This window comes from Chiloscyllium punctatum, chromosome 15, assembly GCF_047496795.1.
Source record: "Chiloscyllium punctatum isolate Juve2018m chromosome 15, sChiPun1.3, whole genome shotgun sequence".
NCBI lineage: Eukaryota > Metazoa > Chordata > Chondrichthyes > Orectolobiformes > Hemiscylliidae > Chiloscyllium > Chiloscyllium punctatum.
The window spans coordinates 2,406,660-2,427,831 of NC_092753.1; the positions used below are offsets into that span (position 1 = coordinate 2,406,660).

A 21,172-nucleotide genomic window follows, 5' to 3' on the forward strand; every position below is an offset into this window, starting at 1 on the left:
TCTGACCTATCCTGCTACTGCTATCAAAATGGGTCGTTATTTCATCTTTTATAATTGACTCCAGCATCTTTCCCACCACTGACTTCAGGCAAACCAGTCTATAATTCCCTGTTTTCTTTCTTCCCTCCTTTCTTGAAAAGTAGGGCAACATTAGCAACCCTCCAATTCACAGGAAGCGTTCCCGAATCTATAGAAAAGTGGAAAACTATTACCAATGCATCCACGATTTCTAGAGCCACCTTCTGAAGTACCCTGGGATGCAGACCATCAGGTCCAGGGGACTTAGAAGCCTTCAGACCTAACAGTCTATCCAACACCATTTATAAAACTATATGAAAACAATAGAAAGTAAGAGGCCAGTATTTTGTAGTGGCAGCTTGAAACAAACTGGGAATCTCACTGACACTAACACATAATGTGGCTGAACAATACTTTAGTTCAAGAGATAGAAGCCAACTGCCTGGATAGGATCGCAACATAGATAATATTGTACGTAGCAAGTTCAAAGTTAGGTAAGAATTTTATGAATTTGAAATCCTCGATGTAAAATTTTTAAAGGCCTCATAAACGCCCAACAGATTTTGTAATGTAGCCTATTTTTGAAATGGGCATCTCAGCTCAGACAGTAATTCTTCAGAATAGGGAACTAGAAATTTTATGAAATCCGATGAGAGTTGCTTGATATGAGTGATTTATTTGGCAAGAATTCTACTTAAGACTTTGTGTGAAGTGAGCCTAGGAATGGAAGATGGGGCTATTGCTCCCAATTCTTCCCTGCTCAGAGTCACAAGTGGACATGCCAACAAATCTACTGTGTTACCCAAATGTCTGGATTCTCAGCAGACATCACATTATCACCAAATGATTCAAGTCAAATGCAAATACTCAGGTTTTCAGATAGTTATTATGAATTCCTCTTTCCTTTGTTTGTATTTTAACTATATAGCTGTATAAATAAATTGTGGTTTGCTTCAACGTCAAGTAGTTTAATCAGTCACATATGGAATACAGCACTTCACATCTACCTTTAAAAATAAGAAAATGTTAAGGTCTAGGCTACCTTCTTTAAAAATATATTGAGGGGGTCCGGTCTGGTCCATAACAATGTATCGGTCAAAACATGCATGGACCTGCCAGTACAGAGTGAAACCGAAAGCTGTGGATCAGGAGTCACAAATAGGCCAGAACATGTAAGGACGACAGTTTGCTTCCCTAAGGGATGTTAACGAACCCCAGATGGGATTTCATGAGATCAATAATAATTTCAGCATTACTGAGACTAGACTTTAATTTCAGATTGAGTTAACTGAATTTAAATTTCCCCAGCTGCCATGGTAGGATTTAAACCCATATCCTCAGGATATCACCACGATACCACCATCTCTCAATATATTTGGTGCCTTCATGAACAAACCTGGTACATTCTGGTCAGTCACAAACCAAGGTTCCCTATATATCAGCAGGGGTATTTGTCATCTTCAGGCACGCTTTAAGGCCAGGCTTGTGGCACTTGCCTTGTTCTTCTGGGGAATCCCCAACCATGTCTAAGTTGGAAGGATAGCAATCTGGTGCCTGGCATATTAACGATTTATCCTGCCCAACAGAGCAAATTCTGGATAGGCAGAAAATAAGGAAAGGAAGAGTAAAACTTGTGCTTGTACTAAACTACAGTTTATCCATAAAGCACCTGCACATTACTAGACAGCTTCCACTGCTGGGCTCATTATGTGGATAAATATCTAACAAATATCTAATCTGCACAATTGGCAGGTCTCTAGGCCTAGTCTATCGCTGGACCAGACTTTGGATGTCAGCACAGTTATTGTGATCCTGAAGTAAATATATAACACAAAAAAAAGAGGGAGAAGGGTTACAAGACAATGTTGGAAGAAAAGCATTTTGTAAACCCAGCACCCAGTGTGAGAGTTATTTAAAGTCAGCTATCCTGAAATTAAAAGCAAGTAGTTTGGTAGTTATGGTAAAGGAATTGTTTTGTATCCAACTTGAGTAACTGAAGTCAAATTCAAAATTCTGCTAAGAACAAGGCTGCAGCCTGAAGAAATTTACTTCTGCCAACTCATGAAGTAACACAATTCCTTGTATTCCTGTTATTAGAAATCCAACATCCACGCAATGCAGTCATGAATTTATTACAACTACAGCATTCTCACAGTCATCTAATGACAAGATTACACCATTGGAGGGCACCAGTGTTCTATTTACTGACTTCCTATTCTAAAGAAAATCAAACTCAAAAACACCAGTTAAATTTTGAACTCACCTGAACAAAAACTACTGCATTCTAAATTTTAACAAATGAATCAGATTCCATGTAAAAACAATTAAGTTAAAATCTAAAACTAAAAACTTTCTCCTCTACATGTTTTAAACAAAAAAAAACATGGTGGAGAAATTCAGCAGGTCTGACAGTATCTGTAGAGAGTTCACAGAATCTAAAATTCATCATCTACTGTGGTGAGAATCGAATCCAGAAAACTAGCCTGACTGGAGACCTGTAACATGACGACCACACCTCCATAACCAACATACAGTAAACATCTACAAGGTGGAGTACAACATCTTGCCAAGGTTTCTTCGAGATGACCTTCCAAAGCCACAAAAGCTTTCAACAAGGAGAAGACACACATGAACACTATGACCTAAAAGTTCTTCATCAATGGTTCAAAAATCATTAAACTCCCTTTCCAATATCACTGTGGATAAACTGCAACTAGAGATTGCAATAGCTCAAGACAACAACTCACTACTCTATTCAAGGACAATTAGGTTTGGCCAACTAATGTTGACTTGACAGAGATGCTCAATTCCCAAAAAGTAAATTTTTGAAAACATTGCAGGTTCAGAAATGTCATGTGAATTGCAAAAATAAATTAATGAAAACTGTTGAAAGATGAAATGCATCACTAATTAAAGGTTCAGGAAAAACGTTTTCATATGTTGCATTTTTAAGCACAAACATTCCTGCTCAGTTGTTACCAATTCACAGAGAATGGTAGGTTTGAAAGATCCTGCCTGTACATAACAGGTATAAACCTTTAAACTTCCTCACCATGAGTCATTTATGTAATTGTATATCAGTCTCAGTAGTACAGGAGTGGAGAAAACAAAAGTTTAGCACAATAAAGTTTGGTGAAAAGTTTGGTGATGTACAACCTAGTCAAAGCAGGAATGCAAAGAACAGAAACTGCTGGAACAATTCATTAGGCCTGTCGAGTAGAGTGCAAGGAAAAAATATTTAGACCCATTATCAGACTTGGAGAATTATAAATGGACATGTAAAAAACATGTAATAGATAAACGCTTGCACACGATATAAAAGACGATATAAAGATTTGCGAGCTCTTAAGATGGATGAAGTGACATTATCACAAGACAACAGGAATCATAACCAAAAAGGCACGATTGGGGCAAACAATCAATCTGAAGTGGTGAGCGGTATAGCAAAACAAAATCATAACCTGAAAATGCTGGAAAAGCAGATCAAGTTCAGGACAATAAAACTGAAGAGCATGCCAATAACAACAAGGATGTAGAACACCCCACCAACTTTGTGCTCTGAGTGTCCCTGACTCCCTCACCCACAAAGTTCCAACACCTCCTGCCAAGGAGAAAGGAGGACATAACAAGTTAAAACCTAAAGCAGTCACATATGAATGTCAGAAAACTACACAATTTAAAAGTTGGAAATAGTGATGACTTTTAAATGAATTTTATTTCAGTGAGTTTATTTTTATATCTTTGAGTACCAAGATACAATTTCATTCTGCATGATTTTTAAAAATTGATATTTGTGAGACTATCAATTTTCTATGGGCACACTTAGAAATTATTTCCAATGGAATCCTTAAAAGATGAATTTGGCACCATACTAATTGGTTTCTACATCAAGTTAATTAGTAAAATAAATGCATCACACAGAGTACACACAGTGATGAATATTGCCATTTTTGGTTGTTTTAAGTAGGTTAGATTAGAAGTATTTTACACAATAAATTTACAAGTGGAAAAAGTGAAAAAAAAAACCTTATGCTGGCCCACTGCTTACATCAGAGCTTTCTCATATTGAAAGAAAGGGGGTCAAATTCATCAACGAAGTCCAACCGAATTCTACTATATTACATGGCAAATTATTTTTATAAAGTAAACCCAAAAAATTTCTTTTTAAAAATAATGCTGGTACAGTACATTTACGACTACAGAATTGCAAAACATGTTTACAAAATAAAGAAAAAATATTTGAAGATGGTTCCAATGTTAAATAGAAAGCATATTTAAGCCACTTACAATAATGTAACTTGCAGAAACAAAATATATGCACCTGCGTTTGTGTGGCATGAGCACTTGAGATACCAGCACATGTTTTAGTGGTTTAAGAAATAAATCAAATCAGATACTGTTCAATTTTGTACAAGAAAAACCTAACACAACACAAAAGTTACTTACCGTTGCTCTTAAGAGGATTATTTGATACTTGGCTCTTCCCAGTTTTTTCTTTTCGATTTTCTTTTGGATCTAAAGTGCAAACATGGTGCTTTAGGTACATTAATTATTGGTACAATGCATGAATAAGTTCTTCATACTACTAGAGAGATTAGCTTCAAAACAATTACTTGTATCTTCTTCAAAAATCCATGTATTAAATTTAAAATGGTTATTAAAGGGAAAGCATCCAGTGGAAAATATGTGGATGTAACGTTGGATTAGCAAAGGATCTAAAACTGACATAGGTGTCATATATAAATTCTCTGGTAGCAGCTCTGATGGGCTGGATTGTATAAATGCTGAAATTTGGCAATGGGGTATGAAGTTCAGGCAAAGCAGGATTAATGAGGGGGGCCGTGAAGGTGGCTAGCTTTTAACATAAATTGGGAGAGGTAGACAAGCACCTGTCAGAAAGGTAAAGCATTTCTGGAGTGTGTCCGTGATAGTTTCCTAAAGCAATATGTGCTAGATTCAACAAGGGTACATGGGGGAATGCTCCATTTCAGAGCCATGGATAATTAAAGAGCTAAGAGACAGAATAAAACTAAAAGAGCTGACATAAATTCAAGAAATAGCACTGTTTCTGCTGAATGGGAAAGACAGACAAGAAAAGGGCCATAAATAAGCTTTTAAGAGTTACTAAAGGAGATAATGAGAGAAAACTTGCAGGGAAATCAAGAATCAATAAAACAAAATTCAATAGTTACATAAAGGGAAGGCAGTGGTCAGGAGCAATGTCAGCACACTAAAGACTAAGTGGGAACACAGAAGTAGATGTTGCCTCAGCATTTACAGTAGAAAAAGGAGAATAGCTTGCCTGAAGTCCTAAGAAAAAGTCCTAAGATCAGGGACAAGAACAGAATAAAATTAACAAATAAAACATTAAATTAATGGAATTAAAGAGTGACAAATTACTGACACTTTCCTTCTGAGGGTGTTAAAGGGAGCAGAAGAGCACATTGTTGAGCCCTAACTATAATGTTTCAGACTTTCCTCAATTTGGGGGTTATCCCTCTGGATTGGAAAATTTCATGTCACTTCACTTTTTAAGAAGGGTGGAAAGGGAAAAACCAAGGAATTACAGACCAAGTAGCCTAACATCTGTGGTGGGGAAATTATTGGAGTCTATAATCAAGGATGGTATAACTGAAAAGCTTGAAAATGTTTAATTAATCAAGGACAACCAGCATGAATTCATAACAAGTCAATCATGCCTCACAAATACTATTGAAATTTCTGAAGAGGTGGCTAAGGTAGTGGACAGAGGAATGTCTATAAATGTTGCTTATATGGACTTCCAGAAGGCATTTGATAAAATCCCACACAAGAGACTTAACTAAGGTACAAGCGCATAGAAATAAACAGATTACTGCATATGGGCTGGGAATTTGGTTAAATGGCAGGCAACAGAAAATAGCAATTACAGGAAGCTATTCAAATTGCTGTCCCACAAGAACCGTTTTGAAGGGTCACTGGATATGAAACGTTAACTCTGATTTTTCTCCACAGATGCTGCCAGATATGCTGAATTTTTTGAACAATTTTTGTTTTTGATTCACATTTCCACAGTTGTTGTTACTTTTTAATGACTTGAATAATACATAGACACAGTCATATATTCAAATTTGCTGAGGACACAAAGTTTACGGCATTACATGATGACAGGTCTGTGACAAGGAGACATTGGCACGACTGGCCCTATAAATTTAAAAGAATGAAAGGAAATCTCTTTTACATAAACTCTGACAGGGTCGGGGATGTATTTCCCTTTCTGGGGGATGTCCGTACTAAGGAGTTTCAATCTCAGGATGTGCAATAAGCCAGTTTAGACTTAGATAATGAAAAACACCTTTTCTCAGAAGGGATGGAGGCCAAGTCACTGAATATATTCGAGAAATAGATTTATACAGACTAAAGGTACCCAGAGGTATGTAGAGAGTATGGGAAGATGGTGTTCATGTTGAATAACAGAGTAGGCCTGATGGGTCAAATGGCTCCCTCCTATCCCTATTTTGTGTGTTTCTACAACTGGCTCATGATTAATGATTATAACTGATCAGGATTTACTCTCAGAAATCAGAAGAATCAATGAGATACAAGTGATCTTATTGAAACATGCAAAATTCATACAAGGCTTGACAGGGTAGAAGCAAGAAGGGTTCTTTACCCAGCTGGAAGGGGCAAGACCAGCAAACAACGACTGTGGAAAAGCAGCAGGCTACTTGGGATTGAGAGGAGAAGAAATGAGAAATGGTGAATCATTGAAAATCTGACACAGCTATTGAGGTTCAGTTGTGGAGTACATTCAAGAATGAAAAAAAGAGATTTATACAGTTTAAAAAGATAGGGATATGGGAATAGAGCTGGAATAGGGTGTTAAAGTGCATGATTTTGCACCATTTCACTGAATGGCAGAGCAGGTTTAAAAGGGCTAAATAGCTTACATCTGTTCTTTTTTAACCATTCTTTTCATGATGGCTGATTGAAAGTGGACATGATTAGGTTATACTTTGGGATTTTTTTCTCAATGACCTGTTCAGAGGTGTTACTACACACCTCTGGAGCAGGTGAGACTTGAATCTAAGTCTCCTTGTTCAACAAGTGACATTTTGTCTTAGCTTGCTTAATTTATGTTGACTGATCAAAGAAGAAATGTTAAATCAGGGACATTAATTGAAGTGTCACTTGAAGACATCCCAGAACAGGTCATACAGTTTTCAAGATGGGTGGAGCTTAGGATAGTTATCTGGTTTACAATTTTTCTACAGGTTAACTGGGGCAGACTTTTAGTTGCAGTTTGCACTAAAACCTTGTGTGGTTTGCAGTTTTCAGAGACAATTAAAATAAACTACCGATACACTTTGTGGAAGCAGAAATAAAAGGTTAGCATCTGAGAGAGTGTTGAATTAACTGAGGCATAACTGCAGTTTAAATTTCATGAGGAAATACATGTTGGAAGATTGACTAGTTTGAAGCCAGAGAGAGAAAATACAAAGTGGCACAAAGTTATGTGGCAGAGAAAGTGACAAGTAAATTAACTTGGGAACATGAAAAAAGTCAAAAGGTGTGGTGCTGGAAAAGCACAGCAAGTCAGGCAGCATCCGATGAGCTCTTCATCAGGAAATGTATTGAAAAGTAACCAGAACAAGTCTGAAAAGTCATCTCCTGTGGTGAAGTCACTTCCTGTTCCACAAACCCACCAACACACTAAAACAGCAGCTCATGAACTTGAAAGACCCTGTACAGACAGTGAGCAAAACTAATGTCATTTACAAAGTACCGTACAAGGACTGTAATAAACACTACATTGGAAAAACAGGCAGAAAACTAGCCACCAGGATACATGAACACCAACTAGCCACAAAAAGACATGACCCTCTCTCACTAGTATCCTCACATACGGATGAGGAAGGACACCACTTCGACTGGGACCATACATCCATCCTAGAACAAGCCAAACAAAGACACATGAGAATTCCTAGAAGCATGGCATTCCAACAACAGAGTTGGACCCCATCTACCACCCCCTGAGAAAAGGAACAGGAAGTGACTTCACCACTGGAAATGACACCACCAACTCAAAAGAAACCCAAATATAAAAATAGAAAGCAGGAATTTTCAGCATTGCTTAACATGAGGTCCACTGAAGATGTTACCTAGTAAGGTAAGGTAATGAAACATCTGGAAAGAACCTTTCAGCTCTGCGAGCAAACCTACATCCAGTTTGCCCTGTATTCCATGAGGTCTAACCAGTCCACCATGTGGAACTTTGTTGAACACCTTACTGAAGGTCACATGCATGTCCACCACTCTGCCCTCATCAATTCTCTTCATTACTTCTTCAAAAAAAAACTCAGAGTCAAGAGTTCCAACTCTGAGATTGAAGAGAATAGGTTTGCAAACAGCATATTTAACAGAAAGCATGAATGTTTTTAGATTGGCAATTTTCCAATGTTACACTTGGGGGGGGGGGGGGGGAAGGAAGATGAAGCCATCTGGTAACTATAAGCTTATTATATAATTTTCAGGAAGTTACTATAATGCATCAGAGGCAGTGTGACTGAATACTTGGACAAGTACAAGCTAATCAAAATTGATGTGAATTTATGAAAGTAAGCCCTTTTTGGCTGGATGTAACAAAGGATGTTCCCAAGTATCGGAAATGGTACCTCAGCTTTTCATTGTCTATATTTGTGACTTGGATGAAGAAAGAGTTACACATTCAAGTACATGAAAGCACTGTTTGCTGAAAGAAAAAGGAAATTAAAAAAGGGTATGGGATGGACAAAGTGAGTGGGCAAAATTATGGAGGATGGAGTTGCATCCTGGGAAAGGCAAGAACATGCACCTGACAAATCAGAATAATTTCCTAATGTCAAGATACATGCAGCTCTGAGGCAGCAATGGGATTCAGATGTTATGGATACATCATTAAAAGATACTGTAGTGGTACAAATGTGGCGAAATGAAAGACCAAATAATTTTGGAAGAGGTACAGCAGACTCACTACAACGGTCATTTGTGTGAAATTGTTAAATTACGGAGACAAAGTAAAATCTTAGTTGGCATCTCTGTGTATGCAGTAAAGTCACTCCAATTATGCTCATGAGAGCAACCACGAGCTGGCTTTCTTCAATATCACTAACACATGAGGCAGCATGAGCAGATATCTTCTGGAACCGAGTTGGGCACCAGCTCCATTTCATCCCAAGTTATGAAGACACAGTGCCTTTCAAATATACTCAAGCTTTACTGGAACAAAGAAAATCGCTCTCCCTTTAGACACAGCAATTAATCTAACTTTCTCACAAGGCTTAGCCAACATGAGGCTTGTAGGAAAAAAGGTGACCCTCAAAAGGGTCTTATCTGGCTTGCTACTCAGTTTCTAGATACATGAAGCATAACTAAAAGATACTGCAAAGAGATGCTCCTCCAATCCAATGCCATTTCTCTGCTGAGAACGTTAGTAAACTAATCAGCAGCAAACACAGGAAACAAAGAACAAAGTTGTGCAAAAAAGAATAACATTGCTCAGTCTAAGCCTTTACAGCATGAGCAGCAGCAGAGAGTCTGCTTTTCTCTTAGAGGGTTCAAGGATTGGGCATTCACTGGATTTTGACTATGGGGCAGAGACCTCCACATGGCAAGCAAGTCAGGCTGAATACAAGACCCTCACTTTGATGCAGGGCCACTGAAAAAGAATAATCAAGGTGGCTGCATGTCTCAACTTTCAGGGCTATGAGGAGCTTGCATGTGAAGAGAGGAGTAAATGAGAAGGAGATAGAGGGGGAAGAATGGATGACGAGAGAGAGGGAGAGTGTGTTTGAATTCTGAGACTGAGTTGTACACACTCCCCTTCCACACATCTATCCACAAAGCACATCAAGAAAGGAGAAAATCCATGGGCATCCTGCAACTTTCACATCAATGGCACCAAGGCCCATTCGGAACGTGCCAAAATCAGAGGTCAACAGCACAGGAAAAGGCACCGAGTCTGCACTAGTTGAAAACAACCCCCAAACTATTCTAATTTCATCTTCCAGCACTTGGCTCAAAACTTTGTATGCCTTAGTATCACAAGTGCACACCTAAACACTTACTGAAAGTTCCAAAGGTATCTGCTTTTAATACCATTAAATGCAGTGATTTCCAGCTTCCCACCAACCTCAGAGTCAAAAAGACTTCCTCACATGCCATCTAAATCTCCTGATCCTTACCATAAATCTGTGCCCCCGGTCACTGATCCCTCCACCAACAGGCAAAGGTTTCTTCTTGTCTACCCTATTATTTTCCACATTATTTTAATACATCTTGATGTTGTTCCTTAACCATGTCTGCTCTGCTCCAAGGAAAACAAACTTAGTCTACACAGTCTCTCTTCATAACTAAATGTCTTCAGTCAAGGCAACATCCTATCCTTCACTAGTAGGAAACAAAAAGGTCAGTGGTTACTCAAGTTCAACTCCTTAAATTGATCTCAGTCTCCTCTCCTTCTTTCATGACAAGAATTTGGGCCCTGCTCTAAGTCTTAACCAAAAAGGCAAAAATAATTAGTCAGCTCTGCAGCTTGACACTTATAGCAAGTTTACTCATAGGTCATTTAAATGATCATTTCATTGATTGGAATTGTGTTTTCCTTTCACACTCACGGTTACTACTGTTCCTAACCTTGCTTTCTTGAAAGCTGATCACCAGCCACGACAGAAAAATTGATGCATGCCACCGCAAGCTGAAGAATTTGGAAAAAAACCTGCTCTAAAATAATCAAAGGATTAAGTTAAGTAAATACAGAGAAATTAGTTCCTCTTATACAAGCAGCCCAGAACAAGAGAACATAATCTTAATTTAAAGTAGCCATTCAAACAGGAAACATTTTTCCTCCAAGTTGTTAAAATCTAGAAGTTGCTCTCAAAAAGCAGCGGTTGCTAAGTCATTTGGAATTTTCAAGACTGAAATTTATTGGTCCAAGTTGTTGGCCCAAGATATCTGAAACTAAGAGGGCGAAAGGAATTAAGTAAATGCTAGTCACAATCTAACAAGGAGCATAGATTTAAAGGGCTGAAAGGTCTGCTCTAAACCTTTAAGCACTGTGCGTGTTGCACAAACTAAGAAAGCCAAACTTGACTGTTTAAAGACAAACAAAATAGTTACACAGGAAAAACTCTGCAACATCCCAAATAGGCAGTACAACTTGGCTTTGGTTTTGTCTTTTCCACAAGACAGATAGAAATGAAACTATTTTAAGAACACTTGCTAGTTTAAGTTTTTAAAAAGGACTTTGTTGGTCTAAAGATACCAAACATTGATCGCATGATGGATAACTATAAATTCCTGGAAAATTTTGAAGCAGTTAGCAGGAAGCAGCTCAAACATCATACTACTGAATCTCTCATCCTTACATTGTGGGAGCTGAGCAGTCAACAAAATAAACATTCAGAGCTGTGTTTTACCCCAGCAGGGACCAAAAACAAACTGGAGCTCTTGAATCTCTGTACTTGAAATGGTGTTAATGGCCCAACACCTCACTCAAACAACAGTGGATTTTCATTAGGGCAATAGCAGTTAACTTTTTCTACTTAGAGGTACTGTTGCAGAACTTATTTCATTAGGTGAATATTGGATCTCTGGCCAGAGGAATAGAAACCTATTCATTAAATAGGACGTTACTCCTTAAATTGGCCTCATCACATTAATAAAAGTCAAGAGAGTTTTAGTTACGCTTTAACTATATCGTCTGGTAACAGTCTGGTGTATTGTTAACATCACAGTTTGCTAAGAATCTAACTAGTTATGCCTCAACTCCAGGCATTGTTCAACCTGCCTCAGGTGTAGATCTTCAAAATCTGATTCTGGAGGAAAACTTGTCGTTGCCTATAATGTGGTAAAATTCGGTACACTATTATCTTGTTGGTCCTTCATCAATTATTAAAGATATACTGTTATATCAGCCTTCTACATCCATTTGAATCTAAGATCCTACAAAATTTTCATTGGATACCAACTTTCTAGATCCTCACAAAAACCCAAAGGTCATAACCATGCTTTTGATACTTTTCCCCCTCAAGTTAATGCAAATTATAAACTTTTCCTTCCTTCCTAATATACCTGCTTGTATATTTTAACACAATCACCTAGGCTTGAATGCCAGAATAAACCAACTTTTGGTTTAATCATAAAGAACATTTCTTGCATGCCATTTAAAAATTTGAGTTCATAAATTGAGTGTTTGGGAAAAACTAGGCTATAGCCTCAGGAAAAAAAAACTAAACTATAAAACCTGTGCTTGCTGATAGAAGAGAACCTTGGGAGAATTCAATTACACATACTCTCTCTCTCTCTCTCTCTCTCATGTGCATAACAATAATCCTATAATTTCATTTTCTGTCATAACATTTGTCTGTTTTAATTTGAAGCTAATTTAAACATATGAGCAATCATAAAACCAAGATGCCAGCGAATAGGTGGTAGGGGGATGGATTGATTCCCATTCATTGAATAATTCTTTTCAACTTCCTAACCAGCTTCCACGTGCCATGGCAGCATAAGAACGTATACAATTTAAACAAGGGAGAAAGTGATCTCCAGCATCTGCAGTCTTCAGAGTCGAGAGTGTGGTTCTGGAAAAGCACAGCAGGTCAGGCAAATCCGAGGAGAGGAGAATTGACGTTTCAGGCATAAGCCCTTCACCAGGAATAGGCTCTTCCTGATGAAGAGCTTATGCCTGAAATGGCGATTCTCCTGCTCCTTGGATGTTTGCCTTACCGGCTGTGCCTTTCCAGCACCACACTCTCAACAATTTAAACAATGCAGAGTGTCCGACAGAGGATCCACCATACATCAAATAATTTATTATACCTTTCAGTCAAATCTACATAAATGAAACAGGACAAATTCGACCTGTGGCAGCTTTAAAGATAGCATAAACTGGAACTTGATTAAATGGATGCAATTGAAGAGAATAATCATTCATGTCGCTTCTCTGGTAAATAACGTGGTCGTACTCACCTACCAAACTACCCATAAACAACAAATAATTATCAAGACATTTAAAATTCTTTTGCATCAACTTGTGGAAACTTGGTCGTCAATGACAGGTCACAGTGAAAATAACGCTTCTTTTTTGAATGATGTACCATAAAAGTCAAATAAATGGGATAATAATGCCTTAGTCCAACTGAAACTCAAACTTCAAAAAGGTGTAATAACATATATCAAGACTGAATTTGAAGGGTCATGAGTCAATCTCCCATAACACATTTACAGTTCACTGTACCATTAACTAGAATACTCTTCCTAAAAGAGAAATTTTAGGTCACATGATCCACAACATCCACTCAACACATCTTAACTGCTGACAAATGAATAAAAGATTCCAAATCATAATAAGAAAAGACAAACTTTGCACAATTTCCAAACAGCCTTGTACATGAATTATCATAAATGTGAGTCCCTATTAAGCCAAACAAAGTCATGAAAGAACAAAACTGTCAGAATGTCAGTCGGATCAAACTTGGTTTTAGCACAAATATGATTAAACCGCTCAGAATTTGAAAGCTACTATCCTATGAACCATAACCACAGCACTTCGCAATGCCATCTAATTCTGTAAATGAAAATCCAACTTCCTCCAATCCTTTTCAATTATTATGCTGAAACAACTGAACTAAAATTTGAATCTAGACCTGAAATTTAACCCCAAGAACTGATGCCTGCTGAGAATCATTGTATCCAAGTTAGTTACATGGCAACTTTAGTTTACTACACCATGGATGAAATCAAGAGAACAAAATATATGGAAAAGTTAAAATCCAGGAGAAAAAGTTACTGCAGTCCCCAATTTAATTTACTTTTTATCCTCCAATAGAAAATCACCATCCACTAACCAGAGAGGACTTATCCACTTGTGGACAGGCCCAAGCCCTGAACATTTCTCTAACTGCATACAATGGACCTTTCACTTGTTAGTGTACCACAAGACTGAACAACGGAACATGCTGCTTTGTGGATGACAACTCATTTGGTCAATACAACTTCTGTTATATAGACACCACTGATTTCACTGGACTATGCCTGATATGCTAACTAAGAGTACTTCCTCCCAGTTAACTTTGACAAACTTGACATCTACTTTGTGTCTTCCCACTGTATAACTTTGCCTTCAATATATGTGGAACACATAATCCAGATTCTTACAGCATTTGAACATGACAACTGTCAAGATCACATTTTGGTAACAAGCACCACATGCCCATATCATTTTAGATTTTTTTTTAGAAGCTCTTGATAAAATTTTGTCCATACTGATCAAATCAAAATCACTATTTAACAGCAGTAGTTTTGGATCAACAAGAGATCCAACCCTTAATCTATTCCCCAAAGATTGTGCTGTGCAATGAAGTCAGTTTCTATTTCAAAAGCCTTAATTTGGTTTTAATGGCACTTTAAGGTTACAGCAAAGCTAGTTTATGGTTAATGAAAGATTCCCACGTGATCTTGCACATTACCAGTTTTACTCGTATTAGGTTCTAATCAGGCAATTAGTACTGATGTAATTCCAAATAATTATTCACAAGAAAAAGGAAAAGGACAATTGAAAACAAAAGACTGAAAAAGCATTAATCTTATCTGCAATGAAAAGCACAACATAAAGGCCTTGTGTAATAAATCCTACTGCTGGTCAAGACAAATCATACTTTCAATCCACAAAAAAGGTGGCACATTAATAAAATATTATTTTACCCAGACAAGCTTACCTTTTGTTGCTGAAGCTCTCCCCATGGCAATTTCTGCAATGTTCCACAACACGCAAAAGCTGGAATAATACCAACTTCCTTCTTTTGAAAGGTTTTTTCCTGCAAGAATTACAAAATGCAAGTAATAGAGAATGTAATAAGTTGCCCATGAACAAAACAGGAAAATGTGCCTATACGTGAAGTTCCAATCAAGAAGATCGACACATCAGTTATAAACAACTGTCACCTGTGTCTGGTTCATCCTCCACTCTTCTGTACGAACTTTAAAGTGACAAATTTCTTTGAATTGATTGAACATTTTCATTTGGTTAGCCAGGCCTCGACAATGTAGGCACACTTTGGTGTATACAGATTGCAGGTCTAACCACAGCACGTGCACTGCAGTCATTCAAAAAAATGATAATGTGCCACCAACTTCTCGACTGGGATGGGCAAGAAATGCTAACCCAGATGGCAGCACTTCATTCCACAAGTGAGTAATAAAATAAGACTGGTCATGACACTTCAGCCATCTGAAAGCTCAAAGTCGTTACTTTATTTTGCGTCATAATTACAATGAGAACTTTTGCATGTGTGTGTTATGGCATTATAACTTATCATTGAGCACTGTTGGCACCAATCAATAGCAATTCAAAAAAAATGGCAGCTTAATCTTCATCTGGTCGCGAAATGCACAATTGAAGTGAGGTAGCCGATAAGAATTAGATCAATAACTATTGTTCAAGATATTGCCCTTTGTTTAGAAAAAAGGTATTACACAAATCAACTTTCTTTTTGAAAAAGGTCATTAACTAGTTTCTACTGTACTTCACCAGCTGAAAGGATCACGTGGAGACAGCTGTAAATTGCTCATTTCACTTGCGTGTTAAAGAACATTGTAATTAACAGAGGGCTTCCTTTTGAATGGTCATCTTCTTTAAATAATGGGAGACAATAACCTCAAGTCGAATATTTGCTTTGAACAATTTTGTGAAGAACAAGGTTTTTCGGTACAGTTTCAGGAACTGATAATGTAAACTACATTGCAGAATTGAATAGTTACCTTCCACCAGTCTTTGCTCTCAAAAATATTGTAAATTAAGAAATGGGCGGGAAGTTCCCCAAGGAAAATTACAATCACCAGACAAGCAATACTGAGTAACATGTTGGAAGTGCAAGCTGACAAGTACCGGTCCTGATGGACCTCTCCTACAGTTTCAGACAAAATGGCTAACAAGATAGTTGAAGGACTGGCTTGAATTTTCCAAAACACTCTAGATTCACATGAGGACCCATTAGAAGGTAGCAAATGTTGAGACCTCAAAAAGGGAGACAGAAAGCAGGAAACTTCAGGCCACCTCATTTAACACCAGTCATAAAGAAAATGTTACAAGTTACTAGAGATGCTACAGCAGAGAACTTGAGATGTTCAAGGTAATCACACAAAGTAAACATTGTTTTATGAGAGGGAAATCATATTTGACTACCATGTTTGAGCTCTTTGAGGAAATAAAGTGCTCAAAATAAGGAGAACAATTGGATGTGCCACATTTACACTTACAGAACACATCTGATAAGTATTGCTTCAAAGGTTATTTTGGAACATAAAAGCTCATGATATTTAAAGATAGCATATAGTTTGGCTAACAGGAAGCAGAGCTTGGACAGACATAGGTATTTCAGGTTCGTACAACATAAGTGATGTGACATAGGGATTAATGTTGAGACCTCAAAAAGGTATGGTTGCCAAATTTCTGAGGACACAGAAACAAATAGGCAAGTAATTTGTGATGAAGCCATAAGGAAGCTATAAAAGGATTTAGATAATTTGTTTGAATGAGTGAATTGTGAAATTGTCATTTTAGCAGGAGAAATAAAAAGCATGTAATTCAAATGGAGAAAGATTGCATAGCTCAGAATAATAATAATCCCGGCGACCCAATACATGGATCACAAAAGGTTAATATGCAGATAAAGCATGCAATGAAAAGTTAATAGTATGTTAACATCTATCACAAGGAGAATTGGACACAAAGTAGACAGGTTGCCCTTGAGTTATAGGGATCACATCTAGGATATTGTGCACAGTATTGATCGCTTCAGTTAAAGTGAGAAAGCAGTTTAAAGAAGGCTTACTAGACTACCTGATGGGGTGGGCAGGTTGTCTTGGGAGGAATGGTCGGACAGGCTAGACTTGCACCTACAAGCGTTTAGAAGTTTAACAGGTGACTTGTTTGCAACATATGAAGATCCTTAGAGATCTTGACAAGCTAGATATGGAGATGATATTTGTTCTTATCATACAAACTATAACTAAGAGTCACTTTTAAAAATAAGAAGCCACCCCATAAGACAAAATTTGTTCTCACGGATAGTCATGAGTCTTTGGAACTCATTGCAAAAAGACAGTAGAAGTAGGAGTCTTTGAATATTTTATGGCATATTTTAGGTGGAGCAAAGGGGTACAAAGTTGTCAGGGGTTAAAGGAAATATCGATTTGTGGTCACAATTAGCCATGAACTTACTCAATTGCAGAGCAGGTTCAAGAGGCTGAAACACCAATTCCTGCTCCTTGTTCATATGTTTTTAAAATTTAACTGAAAACCCCTGAAATTCTGGAAGGATAATAATCAATTGCAAGTCACTGAATTTAGTGAAAACTCCATTTATTGCCATTTCACATTATGCTGTATCAAAACACACTATGAAATCATCTAGATATGGCATACTGAGTTCAACTGAAATACATTACTATTTTAACTCCATATTTATATTACATTCAAGGTAATCTAGTTTTGTGGACTGACTTGGTAAACCACCGGGACACTTCAGGTACAAGTTATGACCATTTAGTAAAGCATAAGCACGGAAAGCCAGCTTTAGGCAGCCTAAGCTTGTGCTGTGAAAAGCTTCTAGTCTTACTCTTTATATCCAATTTTGGTCATGTACGCATACTATCACTTCATTCTACAATTTAATCATATGCTAAACAATTGTCCCTGGCTTGATCCGGTGATACATACATCAGGCATTATTCTTATCCATCTAAGATTTCCCAGATCTCTCTACTTGTGAAGGCTGAATTCCCTCATGTTTCGATCAGCCACTCCTTGGCCTGGTGCCTTTCAAAGTCTCATTCCTGATCTTATCTAAAAGATATCTGGTAATCTTCTCATCTGCTTACATCTTTGTTAACTTAAAAACTTCTAATTGAAACTATTTAAACAGTTCATAGATAAACAAGCACATAGTTATAGCACCTGCAATATAGTAAGACATAACAATTTGCCTCAAGAGTACAATACAGACAAAATTGTAATTGGGCATATCACCAAAGCTTGGTCAAAAAGTGTCTGAAAAAGGAGGCAAGTGAAGATACGGGGCAGACAAGTATTGGGAGGGTATTCTAGAGCTCCTGAAAACCTAAGCAGGTGAAGGTTTTGTGACCAATGGTAGATTGATGGAAATAGGGCTGCCAAATATTCCAGGGTCAATCTTCTGGTGATTGGAAATAGCATTCAGGAGATTGGAATGAGGTTGTTTCCTTGTTTGCCAGAATCTGAATCAAGTTTTTAAATCAAACAAGAGGTTTTCTGATGAAGTCAGATTGAGACTGACGACTAGCCTGTTGGCATCCCCCCCACCAGTCAAAATTCTCTAAAATTTTGTTTGGTGCATACTCATTTTTCCCCCAATGTGTTGTAGTTTTTAACCTTGTTACTCAGCTGCTTATACATTATATTTAACACAGAATAAGGTCTGCGCAATACCTTCCAGTCACACACTAATCAGCATGATGGAACAGCTGCCAAGCCAATTTTCGTCAGCTGGCTCAGAATAAAAGTTGATCACTGAGCTCTTGTGGTCCGGTGCTAAATTCCATGCCTCGGAGCCAGGTTCAAGTCCAAGTCCCACCTGTTCCAGAGGTGTGCAATAACATCGGAGCTGGTTGATTAGAAAATATCTAAAAACTGATCATCTAAAAGTAATTGGTAGCAGAATTCTCATGTGGCAGGTAAAGCTCAAACTTTAAGCTCATGCCTCCTCAATCTTCTCCAGAAGAGATAGTTTCATTCACTCATTCCATGCTACCAGCTGTGATATCACAGCTATGAAGGTTCCATACTGTCACTTCCACTGGACATTTCCCGAATATGTCCGCTAGTGTTGGCATCACAATATAAAAGCACAGTGACTCAATATCCTAAATAAGTGCACCCATAATATTGAACACTGCACTAGCTCACCTGCTCTTCATTGATCAACTAATTAATAAACGGTTGATTGTGCTTTTTTCAGCACCTGGTTTGTTGTTATGCATTCAGATAGCAAAATGCATGCAAGATATTTCGCATCATATCAGTCGTCAGTTAAACTAGGTTAAGGAATGCAGCATGAATCACCAACCGTTAAGTCAAAGAAAAATGAAAAAGGCTTGCCTCATCTTACTTAACAGCTGTTCCTTAATAGTTAAATTTTAAATTGAAGAGGATGAAAAGTACAGCGTAGTCATGGTTTGCATTTTGCCTTTCATCTTCATTTCCCAGGGTGCGGTGTCAAACATTTCAGTCATTAAAGGAGCATCTGGCTTGTCTGAAATATACATGAAAGGAATCCCATTGGTCCAACCAGAGAATGTGCACCAGCAAATCTTTAGTACACACACTTGGCACTTAAAGGCTAAAGAGAACAGGAAGTAACTGCAAAACAAAGCACTGGCCATTTAGTAAAGGACAATGTGAATTCACATGACATTCATACTACAACCTAAACTCCTAAACATCAAAAAATCTCAAGTTATGGAGCCAAGTCAAATTACAAAACGCACAGATTAACAAGTGCCCTTTCAATTTTCACTTGACAACTCTATATCATTTGCAGTAAAAATCTTGACAATGTTGATACTATGATCTGTAATCCAAAATAAGGCTGCAATTGCAGTGTATTCAAAAATGGATTCACAGCTATTCACCACCACTGCAGCCACAAATACTAGCTAGAAATATAATCTGTTATAATAATATAAGACTATGGATGCAGATTAGTTGAGATTCTGCAAAAGCTTGATAGTTTTCTGTTTGCAAATAGTGCAAGATAAATAAAGCAAAGGGGAGCAAATGAAGTGGAAAGCAGATGCTAAAGTGTCAGGCCTGAATGGCCAATTTTTACTCTAACACAGCTACATACCAGGATCAGGTTCTACACCCAATGTAATTATTATTGCTGCTCATGTCACAACTCATGCTTGACTGTACACGGAATGCAGATCTGATTTCTGAGTAATGCTGACACTTGGATAGGGTCAGAGTTTTATATTTGTGAAAATGTCAAACTGTGATTGCTTCCTTTCTTAATTGCTGCTAATAGCAAAACATTGTTGGTATGATGAGGGGGGGGGGGGGGTGGTGATGGCGTAGGTGGTTATTCCAGGATGGCTACCTGTCACTAGTGGTCTGCAACACGGATCTGAGCCTACCATTATTTAAAAACATTAATGATTCAGATGAAGAAAGGAATCAGACTACAGCCAAGTATACCAGAATAATTGCACAATGATAGAAAGTGGCAGCAGAACTACAGCAAAAAGAACTTTGTTGCACTTATGGTCCAACTTCTCCAATCTTTCAATTAGGGAGACAGGCCCTAGAATATGGGAATAAAAGTTGTCCATTCAGCCCAATGAGTCCGATCTGACTTTTCATGAGATCATGATTGATCTGATAATCCTCAACTCCACCACCCTGCCTCTCCTCTAACTTTCAATTCCCTTTCAAATTACAAATCTAACCCAGCTTCGACAGCCTTCTAAGGTAAAGCATTTAACAGATTTACCACACTGAGAAGAAATTTCTTCTCATCTGTGTTAAAGGTATGACCCCTTATTCTGAGATTATGCCCTCTGGTCCTCAATTCTCACAAGGAGAAACAGTATTTGCATATCTACACTGTAAAGGGACAGTCTCACCGTACTTGGTATCAGCCTAGTGCACCTTCTCTGGACTGCAGTATATCTTTGTTTAGATAAGAGGACCACAAAACTGTTCATAAATGTGGTCTGACGAGTGCTTCGTATAATTTTAGGCAAAAATCCCTACTTTTATACACCTTTCCCTTTAAACTAAGAGCAAACATTCCATTTGCATTCCCTACAGCCTGGTGAAGCCTGACACGCACAAGTGCTCCGATACCTTTTTGCAATATTTCTCCACCTAGTATTCAGCCTATTTGACCGTATATTTTTCCACATTATATTCCATCTGCTAAGGCTTGAGAGTAAGCAAAACCTATCTATACCCTCCTGCAGACTCTCATCTTCACAACTCACATTCCCATCTATTTTTGTGTTACTTGAAAACTTGGATGCATTACATTCACTTTCTTCATCCAATCATTAATACCTATTTAAATAATAGTGGACCCAGATCCATGTGCCACAC

The 21,172-nt window shown here is 37.8% G+C and overlaps 1 protein-coding gene across 5 annotated transcripts in view; it reads right to left on the bottom strand.

The window, feature by feature from the left end:
- The window catches only part of LOC140485981 (polycomb protein SCMH1-like), a 116,701-nt gene that overhangs the window by 61,588 nt on the left and 33,941 nt on the right, over positions 1-21,172 (bottom strand). For 4 of the 5 annotated variants that reach the window (XM_072584464.1, XM_072584460.1, XM_072584461.1 and 1 more), the window contains 2 exons: positions 14,757-14,855; positions 4,465-4,533 (listed from right to left, as the gene is read on the bottom strand). In XM_072584464.1, the coding sequence (XP_072440565.1) occupies positions 4,465-4,533; positions 14,757-14,781 (94 nt within the window). In that variant the 5' untranslated portion in view covers positions 14,782-14,855. Of the gene's footprint in view, positions 1-4,464; positions 4,534-14,756; positions 14,856-19,174; positions 19,355-21,172 lie in introns of those variants that run through there. The other variant, XM_072584462.1, reaches the window with a different exon arrangement.